This window comes from Quercus lobata, chromosome 5, assembly GCF_001633185.2.
Source record: "Quercus lobata isolate SW786 chromosome 5, ValleyOak3.0 Primary Assembly, whole genome shotgun sequence".
Classification (NCBI taxonomy): domain Eukaryota; kingdom Viridiplantae; phylum Streptophyta; class Magnoliopsida; order Fagales; family Fagaceae; genus Quercus; species Quercus lobata.
Genome location: NC_044908.1, coordinates 79,378,492 through 79,393,003, shown reverse-complemented (window position 1 = coordinate 79,393,003; position 14,512 = coordinate 79,378,492). Strand labels below are relative to the sequence as shown.

Below are 14,512 nucleotides of genomic sequence, written 5' to 3'. Positions count from 1 at the left end.
TGAGGCCATCACTTAATAATTAAGTAAAAACCATACAATTGCAGCTACATTTTTCAATCTTGCTTTAGTTTCGTCACCCACAAATACAAGGACTATATAACAACCTTGAACGCATGAGCTTTGATGACATCTCTTATTTCTCTTGTGAATTCATTCTAGTTATGTGTCAGCCATAAGAAGCCATGGGACTCAATATTATGACATAAGACTACAAAGATCCTCAAAGATTTATTTATGTAGCCCATTTGTGTAGTGAGTCTAGTGACACAAAGCTTCAAAGTTTCATTTAAATGGCCAAAATATATTAGTTTAAAGTTCTGTCGGCATCATTGCTTGCTCAGCCAGCCAAACAAAAAATAAAACTCAGTGCCAGATATCTTTGGTCTCATAAATATTTTATTAGATAGGTTCCAACAAGTTTTCTGTTTAATGCGCTCCAGAAGTAAAACCCCTCATGTACGCAAATGTCATGGAGAGAACTCAATTGGTCATAACCACTCCAAAGATTTATGAACCAATACTTAATAGCGTTCCCATTACTGCTAGAAGAAGGAACCCATGTTCACTTCCTGTACAAACCATTAACTTCAAGGTCAATACAGGCGGCTTGTGTTTACATCATGAGCTCCTCTCCCAACTTCTTTGTTTTTTTCCTCATAGAAAATTCTTAGATTTATCAAGAAGTCAGTTTTCTGACCCATATCTGATTCCTGTTGTTTAACCAATTGATCAAACCTACAAAATATTTGAGTAAAATTGTAATTAAGGTTTAGCCCATGAAGCTCTTTTTTTCCATTTTCTTCTGCTTCATTTCTATCTCGTTTTCCAAAACCTCTCTTGGATTAGACACCTTAGCTCCAAACCAATATCTCACAGACAACCAAACTCTGGTTTCCACAGGCGAAGCATTCATATTAGGCTTCTTTTGTCCCTGGAATTCCAGCAATCGTTATGTGGGAATATGGTACAAAAATAACCAACAAACGGTTGTTTGGGTTGCTAACAAAAATAGCCCCATCACAGATTCATCTGGTGTTCTAACCCTCACCCCAACCGGAAACATAGTTATCGCCAACAATCAATCTGATATTGCCATCTGGTCATCGAAGTCATCGGCAAATAATCCAGTCTTGCAGCTCTTAAACACGGGAAACCTTGTGCTTAAAGATAGTAATGATGAAAGCTATGCTTATTCATGGCAGAGCTTTGATCATCCATGTGATACATTGTTACCGGACATGAAGCTTGGATGGAACCTAAGGACTAAACAAAACTGGTTCCTGACTTCATGGAAGAGTCTTCAAGATCCATCCACTGGGGAATTCACGTACAGAGTAGACCCTCGTGGGCTTCCACAGTTGGTTCTTCGCAGGGGTACTGAGATTGAATTTCGAAGCGGGCCTTGGGATGGTATTCGCTTTGGTGGGGATCCTCAGCTTGAAGGAACGCCGGTGCTTAATCCCATCTTTGTTTACAACACAAGCTATGTCTACTATACCTTTGAAAACAGTGATAGTTCAACAATCTCAAGGTTTGTGGTGAACCAGTCAGGCTTTATAGATATCCTCAAATGGAACCTGCAGCGTGGTGAGTGGTCGAATATATATACCATGCAGAAAGATGAATGTGATAAGTATGGACACTGTGGTCCTAATGGCATTTGCGACTTGAACAAGTCCCCAGTTTGCCAGTGCCCAACTGGGTTTACTCCAAAAACACAAGAAGATTGGAACTTGATGGAATGGTCTGGTGGGTGCATAAGAAAAATGCCTTTGAACTGTAGTGCAAAAGTCGGGTTTAGGAAGTTTTCTGGGTTGAAGTTGCCTGATACTTCGGAGCTTTTTGTCAATAGTGCGATGATGAGCTTGGAGGAGTGTGAGGCAGCTTGTTTGAGAAACTGTTCGTGTACAGCTTGTGCCAAAACTGAGGCTAGTGGTTGTGTGGCTTGGTTCGGGAACTTGCTTGATATTAGAGTGCACAATGGAGTTGGGGAAGATTTGTATATTCGAATGGCTGCTTCTGAACTTGGTAAGTCACTCTTTGCTATGAATCTAATTAAGTACTTTGCTCTGGTGAAATGCAGAAATATGGCACATTTTTGTTCTTTCATTGGGCTAATGGCTAATGACAAAATACAAACAAGTAATCCAAAGATAAATCATCAACAATCACATAACAATGTCAAGTTTATTTAGATGAAAAAATGGGAAGAGATATAGCAATTCAAATGTGTAATATCACTATATTTTTCTCATTGGTTCAGCCCATGTACATGTATTTGACATTTTATCAAACACTTTAGGTGCTTACCTACATAATGAATTTAGCTTAATCACTTTGAATTTTTGCAAACATTTTAGCATTCATTTTGAATTGAGTATAAGGTATTAGATAGATTATTACAACATGAGATTGAGATCATTATGATACCCAAATTGCATTTGTTTATAAGGCTGTAAATGAGCCAAACCTAGCCGAGTATTAAATGTTTAAACTTGTTCATTTAAATATTTTTTTTTCAAACACGACCCGAGCTTGAACTTATTATCAAACAAGATTTTATGTTCAAACTTGACTCATTTTATTATCGTCACGAACTGCTTAATTAACTTTTTTTTTTCCCCTATATAGTGTGAAATCATGACTAAAATGTTTTACCTTTTCATAATTTTATGAATTTTGACTATGAATGGACCATTTATATCATTAATAAGCTATAAATAATAATTTTATGTCATATGAACCTATTGATAAATTTATACAATCCAATTTCAAGTTTATATAAATATATTTTTAGACAAGTATATATATATATATATATAAATGTAATATTATATATAGTTAAATTGAACTCTCATATTCACGAGTTTGTTCACAATTAAACACATTATTTGTTTGAGCTTGGCTTGTTTAATTATTGAGCCTAAACTTAAGGCTTGAACTTGGCTTGCTTTCTAAACAAACAAACATAAATAAGCCTTTTCTCGAATCAAGTTTGAGCTGTTCATAAATAGCTTAGTTCATTTACAGCGCCCCATTCGTTTAGATTTGGAAGGGGAAGATCTTTTAGGCCTAGAATGGCTGAACCCCTACGCAGGCCTATAAAGCCTAGACTTTGCCTAGCTTAGTCCGACCTAAGACTGTAGTCTTTTGGCAACCCTTCAGAAAATTTTCAAGATTAAGACCACTAGGCTAAACAAGGTCTCAAACGCTTCCCTTTGATTAGGATGATGAGCCATGATCGAACAAAGCCTAGAAGTGTATGAACTTAAGACCAAGGTAGAGGGAAGCAACTACTATAGGGGAGAGGTTTGATGGTAGGAGTTTTTGCTTTGCTTGGTGAGCTGTTGGAGTGATTCACATGATATTACCTAATGCTGTCACTTAACGTGAGATTAATGAGTCCATACTAGAGACCATTTATTTTCATTCGGCCAAAAAAAAAAAAAAAGAAAAAAGAAAAAGTAGAAGGAAACAAAAGAAAGAATTGTTCGAGGAGACTAATGACAAAATAGATTATGCTTCATAGGCAAAATGTACTAGGTCTTCTTTCTTTCTTCTCCCTTTTATAAAATGACGGGAAATCCCATCTGTGACATTTTTTTTAGGTTATAGCATGCATACTACTAACAAAAACTAATTTTGACTGAGTTTTGACAGTGACCCATATTTGTCTCGCATGGGATACGCAATATGCATATTATTCACTATCTTATGACCTTATTGACAAAGACAAAATCAAGTCCATAAACGATCAATTTTATAATTCTTGTTCTGTTATATATTCATGTATAATCATTTATCAAAAATATATATTTATAATCAATAGTTTTGAATGGTATAAGCACTGAACACATAGCTCAGCTTTCTGTTTTTATTGAAACTTTGTATTGGAAGCATTGTCACTTGACTGGGTTGAGTTGAATTTTGAATTCTTTTATATATTTAATTATTTACCAAGCCCCAAAGTCTAGAGAGAGTCCAAATTTTCTTTGCTGCTGATGTTGTTTCAATCAAATTAATAAATCTATGAAGATAAGTTATCTAAAACCAGTGGACACGTCTGGACAAGTATGCTAGCCCAATAAAAATATATTAATTAATTATTTAATGCTATTATTATTATTATTATTGTCGTTGTTGTTGTTTTATAATTTTGTGCTGTGGATGCTTATAGAATCGAAGAACAAGGACCAACGAACCGTGGTGATCATGTCAGTATCAGTAGTTTTTGGGGTTCTTCTGTTGGTATCAATCAGCTGGTTGTTGATTTGGAAAAGGACCTTCCACAGAAGCAAAGGTAAGTACATGAACACTTCTTTTATTCTCTATGTCCTCTAATTGTTTAATTAAATATATATATATATATATATATTTTTTTTTTTTTTTTTGGTGCTAATAAAATATCTAGTTATTTATTGATTTTTTTTTTCTTATAATATTTATTTATATGGTTTAAGAAGTTTTTTAGTCGACAAAACTGATGGCAGTTCACACCAACTACCATGGTTTTATTACATCTATATGAATGTGCCAATATCATAGACAGATAGACTTGAATTGTTCCATATTGCACCCAAACATACGAAAATTTATGAACACCTTTTGGGTCCCTGCAATCATGTCGAAAATGTTAAAAGAAAAGCTCTTTTTCTTCCTCATGTTTCTTTGATTGCTTATTATAATTTGGTGAATCATTGGATTTTGAAAACAAGAGCTTTATTATAGATTTAGGTAGCACTGAACTGGTGAGTAACATTTGTTATATTGTTATTTAATTTGATTCTGTCCCTGTCATGTGGCCCATCATGACTGTATAACTTTGCCGAGAGAGATGCTCATCTGATCCAAGGACAAAAGATCAAAACCAAGTGGGTTGGTCAAGTGGTTGGGCACTTGGTTTCAAAGTGTTTATCCTAGGTTCGATTGGGTGTGCTCCTTAGTTCGAGTCTGGGTACCTGCACTTTGAAAAAACTCTATGGGTCAGCGATTTACCCCATTAGAGCCCACCCGTTGTGAACAATGATTAGTTTCTGGGTGAAAGTTTTGAGGATACAGTACCCGTTGTGAACAATGATTAGTCTCTGGGTGAAAGTTTTGAGGATACAGTATGTGGGGAAAAAAAAAAAGGACAAAAGATCAAGACAAAAAAGAATAGCATATATGCTAGTGACATTAGGGTTTGATCACGGAATTGTTATTATTTTATGTTACTGTAATATGTAGCACCCTCTCGTCTTGGGATTAGCTGAATCTGTAAGTCCCATGTTGATGATGTTGGTGATCTAGGTGGTATCACAATGGGTAAGATGATGCAAATCCAAAGATCTCTGTATAAGCTTAAGAGCCAGAAAGGGAGGGCAAGGAATGGTGTCATGGGAATTGGAGAAGACGAGAGGAATATTGACAACATGTGACAGGCCACGGGACAAGGACAGAGCCATACTAGGGCCCAAAGGGGCTATCACAAATCTTATCCTAATATATATATATATATATATATATATATATATATATAAATATAAATTGAGACGTAACATTTATTGTTGCTATGTTTTTATTGAGCTACATCAGTGGTCATATTATCCACTTATTTCTATCAATTTCTCTCTTATTTTTTGTTACTCTTCTTCTTATTAATTTTGTACATTACTATTACATTTCCTCCAACATTTTCCTATTCTTTTTACACTTTTTTTTTTTTTTTTTTTTTTACTCTTAACCTAATGTCACTTTTTTTTATATACCATTTCTCTTACTTTTATTTTGACTCTTCTTATCTCTATTTTTTTAAATATATTTGAAACTTAAAGAGTTTAGTTGTAAAAAAATTTAGGAAAAAAAAATGATATAATGTACCATAACATAATTTAGAAAAATATGGACCACCTTTGAAATGAATAATATCAATTAAACGCACTTTAGATATTAAAATGATATATTTGTAGAGATAAATAGATGGAAAATAATTTTAGAAAATTTTTAATTTTTAGAAAGAACAAATTATCTTCCACAAAATTTAAATAAAAATTATACATTATATCACAATTACAAAATGTGATTAATTTTACTAAAATGGAAACACATTTCAGCTCCCCTTATGGATTGTCAAGTCTTATTGGATTCATTAAGGCAGCTGGTGTGGCCGAAGAAGTACACATTATGCATGACAGATTTAAGGTTCCATCTACTTTCCAGTAGGGCCTAGAACTACAATGAATTTTAAACATAAACCATCGTGGGTCAAATATCTGATTTTGGGCTTAGAATAATTAAACTTTTCCAAACATAAGAATACATTTTATCTTCGGCCCACTTACTCGTTTCTGTGTTGTGACAAGACACATAGCGCATTATATGTACCAAAAAAAAAAGCGCAGTCCAATTGCTTGTTCCTTGTTACAACATAATTCTGGAAAATAAAACTCAAAAGAGAAATTGCCACAACCTTTCTAGTTTGTGCAAAATAGGAGACAACACAACAGCATCTAAACTTAAGAATGATGCATAAAGAGGTTGGCTCATGTCCTGCCTTATTTTGATGTATCTGTTTAGAAGAGAGGGAAATAACTTTTACACATATTGTACACACACGCTTAGTTTTAATAACTAAAATCATGAAGTTATGATTTCAATTAAAAATGAAAAAAAAAAAAAAAAACCTAACATTTCTGTAAGGTGTACTTTGTAGTCTCTTTTTATCATGTCAATAGGATAGACAAAATTTTAATTACAAGGTTTTTGTGCATGTGTTAGGCATAGGGCATATTCACATGCATTGTGCTTTTTAACATGTTATCTACTGCTGAATTTGAACTAGACTGAAACTGTTAGTCCTAAGAATTTATTAATTTAATTGAGAAAGAGGAATGTGTCTACTTATGAAAGCCAATATGGTTGTTCTCTAATGGAGATTTAGTTGATCTCTGTGCATAGTAACGGGCAATGTTAGATTCAAGGGTTGATTTCTGATGCAATCAAGTCAAGTTATAGGGTTTAAAAGTCTGTCAAAATGCTGCTATAAAAATCTGTAGACAAGCACATTTGCTCAAGCAAAGTTCAAGATTGCTCTCACAATCATTTATCGAGATACATAAATTCGCAAGAGGCTTGCTCAAATGAAGTTATGTAGAAATAGAATCCAAATTTTGCTAGAAGAGGGATTCCTACTTTGTGCATGTATGTAAATCACATTTTGCATGACTTTTTGATCCAGGGAAAAGTGCCATACCAAAGCTAAACAACTCCAAATTTGATCCCTTCTTTCTCTTAAGCCAAAGAGAAAATACCTTGATGTATCTACTCCTTGTGATCCCAAAGAGAGAGTTATTGTGAGATTTGTTTGAAACCACACAGATCTTCCCAATGGGTTCATTTCCGCAAATCTTTGAAGAGTTCCATGCGGTGCCAGAAGTTTTAGTTCGTGCAACTAAGGTTCATTCGTGGAGAAGATCTCTATATAGAAGGATTTCATAGATTGCTGCAAGGGATTTGTAAATATAGGCTATTGTAACTATTCCTCTATAGTTGATTTTCTTCCAAGATTGGATCCGTGGTATTTTTGTTGTTGTTGGTTTTACACTTTGTTATCAATTATGTGTGTTGTTAATTAGATTCGGCAGTATAACTGTTGTTGATATAATTGCTTGTGAGGTCTGTGTGCAATCAATCCAATAAATCTGCTGTGTAAGTAGTTAGGAGTCTAAATAAGATTTTTCAGGCAACATAAGGAAACTTTTCCATGATATACTGCTGCTGTAATCTGATCAAATAAAACTGTTGCATGTGTAATCAAACATCTCATTTGGCTTGTCACCCTTGAACTTGTATGTGCTAGAGAACCTTTGTCTGCGTGTATTTTCTCTTAATGATTTCTTAATTTGACAGCTCAAAGGCAGAGAATACATAACCCAAAACAAGATGACAAGTCTAGCATAGTAGAGGAAGAGGAAGACCTAGAGCTTCCTCTATTTGACACTAATACTATTGCAACTGCTACCAACAACTTCTCTTTCACAAATAAAATTGGTGAAGGTGGTTTTGGTCCTGTTTACAAGGTAATTTCACATTACATATATGAACTCATTGTAGAAAAAGCTAGTCAATGCTTTCGAACTGTTCCTTTTAGTCATGATGAACTGCACATGGGTATCTCTTGTCGGCTAAAAATATAGTATTGATTAACACAGGGTGAGCTCCCAAGTGGAGAAAAAATAGCAGTCAAGAGGCTCTCCAGATATTCAGGACAAGGCCTCAAAGAGTTCAAGAATGAGGTTATCTTGATTGCAAAACTTCAGCACCGAAATCTTGTAAAGCTATTGGGATGTTGTATTCATGCAGAAGATAGAATGTTGATATATGAGTTCATGTCTAACAGAAGTTTAGAGTTATATATATTCAGTAAGCCACCCACAACCTTTTGAAATCTCTTTTATCTCCTTCATTAACAATGCTATTTTTTTTACTTGATTCATATTGGCCCAGATCAAACAAGAGGTACTGCACTTGATTGGCAAAAGCGTTTTGACATCATAGTAGGGATCGCTCGAGGACTTCTTTATCTTCATCGAGATTCAAGATTGAGAATCATTCATAGGGATCTTAAAGCTAGTAATATTCTCTTAGATAGTGAGATGAATCCCAAAATATCAGACTTTGGATTGGCAAGAACATTTGGAGGTGACCAAACTGAAGCGAATACGAGTAGGATCATTGGAACATAGTATGTATGACAATGGTGTCTCTCTTTCTCCTAATTGCATGTAGTCATATGCCAATGATATATGTTTTTGTTCATTGCAGTGGTTATATGTCTCCAGAGTATGCAATAGATGGGCTCTTTTCTGTGAAGTCTGATGTCTTTAGCTTTGGTGTATTGGTTTTAGAGATAGTGAGTGGAAAGAAGAATAGAGGATTTTATCATCCTGATCATGATTTCAACCTTTTAGGACATGTGAGTTTGAATCAGAAGATTTTCTTTCTTCGGATAGTTAAACCAATTATTTTCTTATATCTTTTTACCTTCTATATGTTACTGTTTTCATTAATTCGGAATTTTTTTAGGCGTGGAAATTATGGAACGAAAACAGGGCCATGGAACTGATGGATGCTTTGATGGAAAAGCCGATACCTGAATCAGAAGTCTTACGATGTATACAAGTCAGTCTATTGTGTGTGCAACAACACCCTGAAGACAGGCCCCCAATCGCTTCTGTACTTTTGATGTTGGATAGTGAGAATTCTTCACTAACTCAACCAAAACAGCCTGGATTTTACACAGAAAGGTCTATTACAGAGACTGACTCGTCATTATCAGGGAAAACTCCATATACTGCAACTGAATTAACCATTACAATGTTACAGGGTAGGTAGCATGGTGATTAGAACTCTGTATATGTTCTTCAAAAAGCATATGTAGCTTTATATGTTCAATTTATTTTCCTCCAAAATCTAAAATGTACAAGGTTTAGGAAGATATATATATTCTTTGGTTATTTCTATGTAATAGTTAAATCTTATTTTGTTAAAAATGAAGCAATTTGGAATTGATCACAATATACTTGTGAAGATGTGAACCACTACCAAGCCAGTCAAAGCCTCCAAATACACATTCTGTGATTAGTAGGCCTAGCACATCACTGACATAAAGAACAAAATCAAAGGCAAATTTTAATGCGACCTAAAAGTTTTTATCTTTTCATATGAATTTGATTTTGTCCTCTGAAATTGCACCTTCAGTACAGTAGTTTAAGATAAAGGACAGTGAAGATAATGAAGCCTTTTCAACCTATTATTTTTCTGTGCAGATTGCAATATTCATTCTCACTGATCACAGAATAAGTATACCAAACTAAAAATCTATAATTTCTTGTGACTCATATAGAAAGATCTAGTCAACCCGTGTTTCTTGTTTTGAACAATTGTCAATTTTGTCACCTTGTCGTTTATGTCAACAAGGTTGAAAACTTTGAAAGCAATTATAAGGATATGTATCAAAAGTCAAAATTTGGTGATAAAGTATAAAGGTTTTTGAAGATTTAAACTCACATTTTAGAATGCCTGAATTCAAAATCTTAATCAAGTTTATTTAAAACACCACATAATGCATTCAAAATCAGGAAAGCAAGACTACAGCTTTCTTTTTTCAAAGCCATGAAAGGAAAATAATATGACCTTAGATCTCATATGTATAAGTTCTCTTACTTATATTGCTGAACAAATCATGGCAGCTTGATGACTTTTGGAAGGTGAGTCCAATGCTTAAAATCTAAACTTTCAGACGGCATAAAGTTAGAAGTGGAAACATGCAAAACCTTCATATCTTACTACTTTGTTATACTTTTCTATATTTTCTCTGCATAACCTCTTTTGCAGTTGACACCATAACCCCAAATCAGTCCATTGTGGATGGCCAAGAACTTGTTTCCTCTAGAGAAAGCTTTGTGCTTGGATTCTTCAGTCCAGGCAACTCCAAGAAGCGATACTTGGGAATCTGGTTCAAGAATATTAATCCACTAACAATTGTTTGGGTTGCAAATAGAGAGAACCCACTGAATGACTCATATGGTCATCTAAGCATTGGTGCTGATGGAAATATTGTACTACTTGATGGAGCAGAAAACACTATATGGTCTTCAAAATCATCAAGAGAAATGAAAGTGTCAATTGCAAAGCTCTTAGATTCTGGAAACTTAGTTCTGATGGATGAAAGTGATGGTAATACTGACAGTTATATATGGCAGAGCTTTGAATATCCAGCTGATACATTGTTACCAGGCATGAAGCTGGGTTGGGATGTAAAAACTGGTTTGCATCTATTCCTGACTTCTTGGAAGAGTGCTGATGACCCTTCTCCTGGAAACTTCTCCTACGGCATTGGCCTTGGTGGATTACCTCAAATTGTCATTCTCGAGGGATCGCTTATCAAATTCAGAAGTGGGATATGGAATGGTGTACATTTTAATTCCCAAAATTGGAATCCTTCTACAGCCTTCAAAGCATACTTCATCGTAAACATTGATAGAGTGTCTTATATGTATGAAAATGGAAAAAACACAACAATCACTAGACTTCTCTTGGATCAAAATGGTTTTGTTCAACGCTATGTATGGAATGATCAAACTCATCGGTGGTATGCCACATATGAAGCAAGGAAAGATCTCTGTGACAATTATGGGTTCTGTGGGCCTAACAGTATTTGTAAAATTAATGGCATGCCTAGTTTATGTGAGTGTATAAAAGGCTTCATTCCTAAGTCACAGCAAGACTGGGATGCGTTCAATTGGGCTGATGGGTGCATTCGGAAGACACAGCTAAACTGTACTGAAGGAGATAGGTTTCTGGAACTAAAGGGTGTGAAACTGCCCAACTTGTTGCAGTTTTGGATTAATAAGAACATGAATCTTAAAGAATGTGAAGTAGAGTGCTTGAAGAATTGTTCTTGTGCAGCTTATGCAAATTCAAATGTCAGTGGAGGGGCTCATGGGTGCCTGCTTTGGTTTGGGGACTTGGTTGATATCAGGATTCCTATTAATGAAGTTGGTGGTAATGAAGTCCAAAATCTCTTTGTCATGTTAGCAGCTTCAGAAATAGGTACGTTTAGGTTCTGTTTCAGTGCTTTTTCGATACAGCCCTTGACATGTTTTTTGCTTTAAGTCCAGAAGCATCAATGATTACTAATATGGTTGTCATATTTAATCATCATTAACAAATTGGGATGGTATAAGTTTCTTATTCATCAAGCAAGGAACCTCTATGTGATCCTTTCACCCCTCAGAAAATGCAAAATGCAAAATTACTTTCCTACCATTTCAATCTACTGCCTTCTTGACAGCATTTTATTTTATTGCTAATTTATAATTTTGTGGATGATTTATACTAAGACTATCTTTATTTGATGCATGTTAAGAGTCAATTGCTGGGCGCCGTAGTAAAAAGAGAAAGCTATTCATAATGGTACTGATGATATCAGTAGGTTCGGGGGTACTTCTCTTGGGTTCCATTATCTGTTTTGTCATAAAAAAAGAGAAAAATCAGAAGACTCCACTGGCAGGTACAGAGTTTTTCAATTTGTTCTTTGGAGTAAGATTTTTTTTCTACTGCACTTGATGGAACTAGAAAACTAATGATCCTTATATATATATATATATATATATATATATATATTTGTACATGGCACAACTATGCATTTTCATGCAACAACAAACAACAGGATTGATTTGTTCTTAGGTCATGTCCACCAATAGGGTCAGTATTGATTGAAGCCAGTAAACAATTTTGTAATGTGTCTCTTGGTTCTCTCCTTTTGCTTTTTAATGGAGATATTTTGTCAAAAAATAATTTTATTAAAAAGGTAAGTGATTGGGGACTGCTTGTTATTTCATCTTTGACTTAAAGTTGTCAAACTTACTATTACCAGTAGCATCTCGTACAGATTGATTCATTTTGTCTGAAAATTTAGTTACAATAGCTTAAGACTCTGGGTTTAAGCTTTCATTTTGCTTTTGTTATTTTGTGTAGCAGGTAGTTGTATCCAGAATGTAGACCCAGAGTTGCCTTTGTTTGATTTAGGTACTGTCGTAGCTGCAACAGACAACTTCTCTAGTGAAAATAAAATTGGGGAAGGGGGATTTGGCCCTGTCTACAAGGTAATGTCTCATCTAGTTGCAGTTTCAATGATCTCTCTCTCACTCAGTATTGTACCCATAAACATACATGCGTATGTATGTGCTCACGCTTTCTTGTACTAATTTGTGTAGTATATATGATATAACACAGGGCAAGTTAGCAGAGGGACAAGAAATAGCTGTGAAAAGGCTATCAAAAACTTCTAAACAAGGCACTTTTGAGTTTAAGAATGAAGTCATACTGGTTGCAAAACTTCAACATCGTAACCTTGTTAGAGTCTTCGGTGGTTGCATTCAAGGAGAAGAAAGGATGTTGATTTATGAATACATGTCTAACAAAAGCTTGGATCAATTCATCTTTGGTACGTTTAAGCTTACTCTGGACTCACTTTGACTTGTTAAGCTTACTAGATTTTTTCTGATACATGCCAAGCTCATGAAGTCGTCTTCTTTTTATATTGTACTATATTGAGAGAGCCTGGTTTGACTTATGAATAATGTCTTTTCAGATCCAAGACAAAGCAAATTTCTTAATTGGAGGAAACGTCTTAAAATTATTATGGGGATCGCTCGAGGATTACTTTATCTTCATCAAGATTCTAGAGTGACTATTATTCATAGAGATCTGAAAAGCAGCAATATTCTGCTAGATAGTGAAATGAACCCTAAAATTGCAGACTTTGGCATGGCCCATATTTTTGAAGGAGATCAGTCTGAAGCAAAAACAAAACAAATTGCCGGGACATAGTAAGTTATATAATAAAATACCTAGTCATTTTCTCTTATCACATAACTCATACTTTATCCATTGATAACATGCAGCGGTTATATGTCTCCTGAGTATGCAATCAATGGATGCTTTTCTGTTAAATCAGATGTTTTTAGCTTTGGAGTAATTGTGATAGAGATATTGAGTGGCTTGAAAATCAGAAAATTTTGCCATCCAGACTGCCACCATAACCTGTTAGGGCACGTAAGTTTTGCAATCTATTACTCATACTTTGTTCATTTTATACCCATGTCTCATTGCTCAAATGCTACTATGTAATTTAATGAGAATTACCTAATTTGATCCTATCAGGCATGGATACTATGGAAAGATGGCAGGCCCCTGGAACTTATGGATGTTAATTTGGACACTTCATATGTTTCATCAGAACTACTGAGGTGCATGCAAGTTGGTCTCTTGTGTGTGCAAAAAGCCCCTGTAGATAGACCAACAATGTCATCTGTTATTTTCATGTTGGGTAATGAAGGTGTGACACTGCCCCAGCCAAAGGAGCCTGGGTTCTTCACAGAAGAATCTTCTAATCATTGTACTGTGGAAGCGCATTGTTGTAGTAATGCTGTGACTTTTACATCAATGGAAGCTAGATAATAACCCTCTTAGAATTAATTTTTTGCCGAACTGTTAATAAGATAGATAAATAACGTGTATAATGCTTATGCTCATGTCATGACAGAGCAGCCTTTTATGTTTTCTTCTGGATTTTGTTTGTACTCATTTGGGATGTTGCTGCACACCAGTAACTCAAAATACCAACAAATTTTCAAAACTACTGAGATAACAGGTGATTTAAATTATTTTTTAGCTGCACTAATCATATAGTTAAACTGTATTTTATTTGAATATAATATCTGGAACAAAAATTGTGGTAGGTGTGAAAACAGCAAAATTTATCAAATGTTCCTAAAGATTGTGCTTACAACTAAAAGATTGGGGACACAGGTTGACTGTTTTTTTTTTTTTTTTTTATTCTTATTTGCTCTATACTCAAGAATAATACATATACTTGCCAATACATTTAAGTAAAAATTTCAACTCAAAGTATTGATTAAAATAAGAATAATGTCAACTACGCATTTGCAAATGAAAGCAGATGGGT

The 14,512-nt window shown here is 34.7% G+C and overlaps 1 protein-coding gene across 2 annotated transcripts; it reads left to right on the top strand.

Moving 5' to 3' along the window:
• Positions 1-517: 517 nt before the first annotated feature.
• Positions 518-14,191, top strand: LOC115992053 (receptor-like serine/threonine-protein kinase SD1-8). Of its 2 annotated transcripts, none has more exons than XM_031116095.1 (14): positions 518-2,028; positions 4,178-4,300; positions 7,888-8,057; positions 8,190-8,400; positions 8,485-8,722; positions 8,803-8,953; positions 9,064-9,364; positions 10,375-11,592; positions 11,909-12,052; positions 12,523-12,647; positions 12,778-12,988; positions 13,136-13,373; positions 13,449-13,599; positions 13,708-14,191. In XM_031116095.1, exons 1-14 carry the CDS (start codon positions 777-779, stop codon positions 14,002-14,004), a joined length of 4,830 nt encoding a protein of 1,609 aa, XP_030971955.1. In that variant the 5' UTR covers positions 518-776; the 3' UTR covers positions 14,005-14,191. The 2 variants fall into 2 exon arrangements, with proteins under 2 accessions (XP_030971955.1, XP_030971954.1); XM_031116094.1 differs by having other exon boundaries at positions 12,520-12,647.
• The last annotated feature ends 321 nt before the right edge of the window (positions 14,192-14,512 follow it).

Coding starts and splice junctions, on each gene's coding strand:
- LOC115992053 (XM_031116094.1), top strand. CDS start 777: ATGAAGCTCTTTTTTTCCATTTTCTTCTGCTTCATTTCTATCTCGTTT. Junction 12,053..12,519: donor TCAGAAGACTCCACTGGCAG/GTACAGAGTTTT, acceptor TATTTTGTGTAG/CAGGTAGTTGTATCCAGAAT. Junction 13,374..13,448: donor AAACAAATTGCCGGGACATA/GTAAGTTATATA, acceptor GATAACATGCAG/CGGTTATATGTCTCCTGAGT.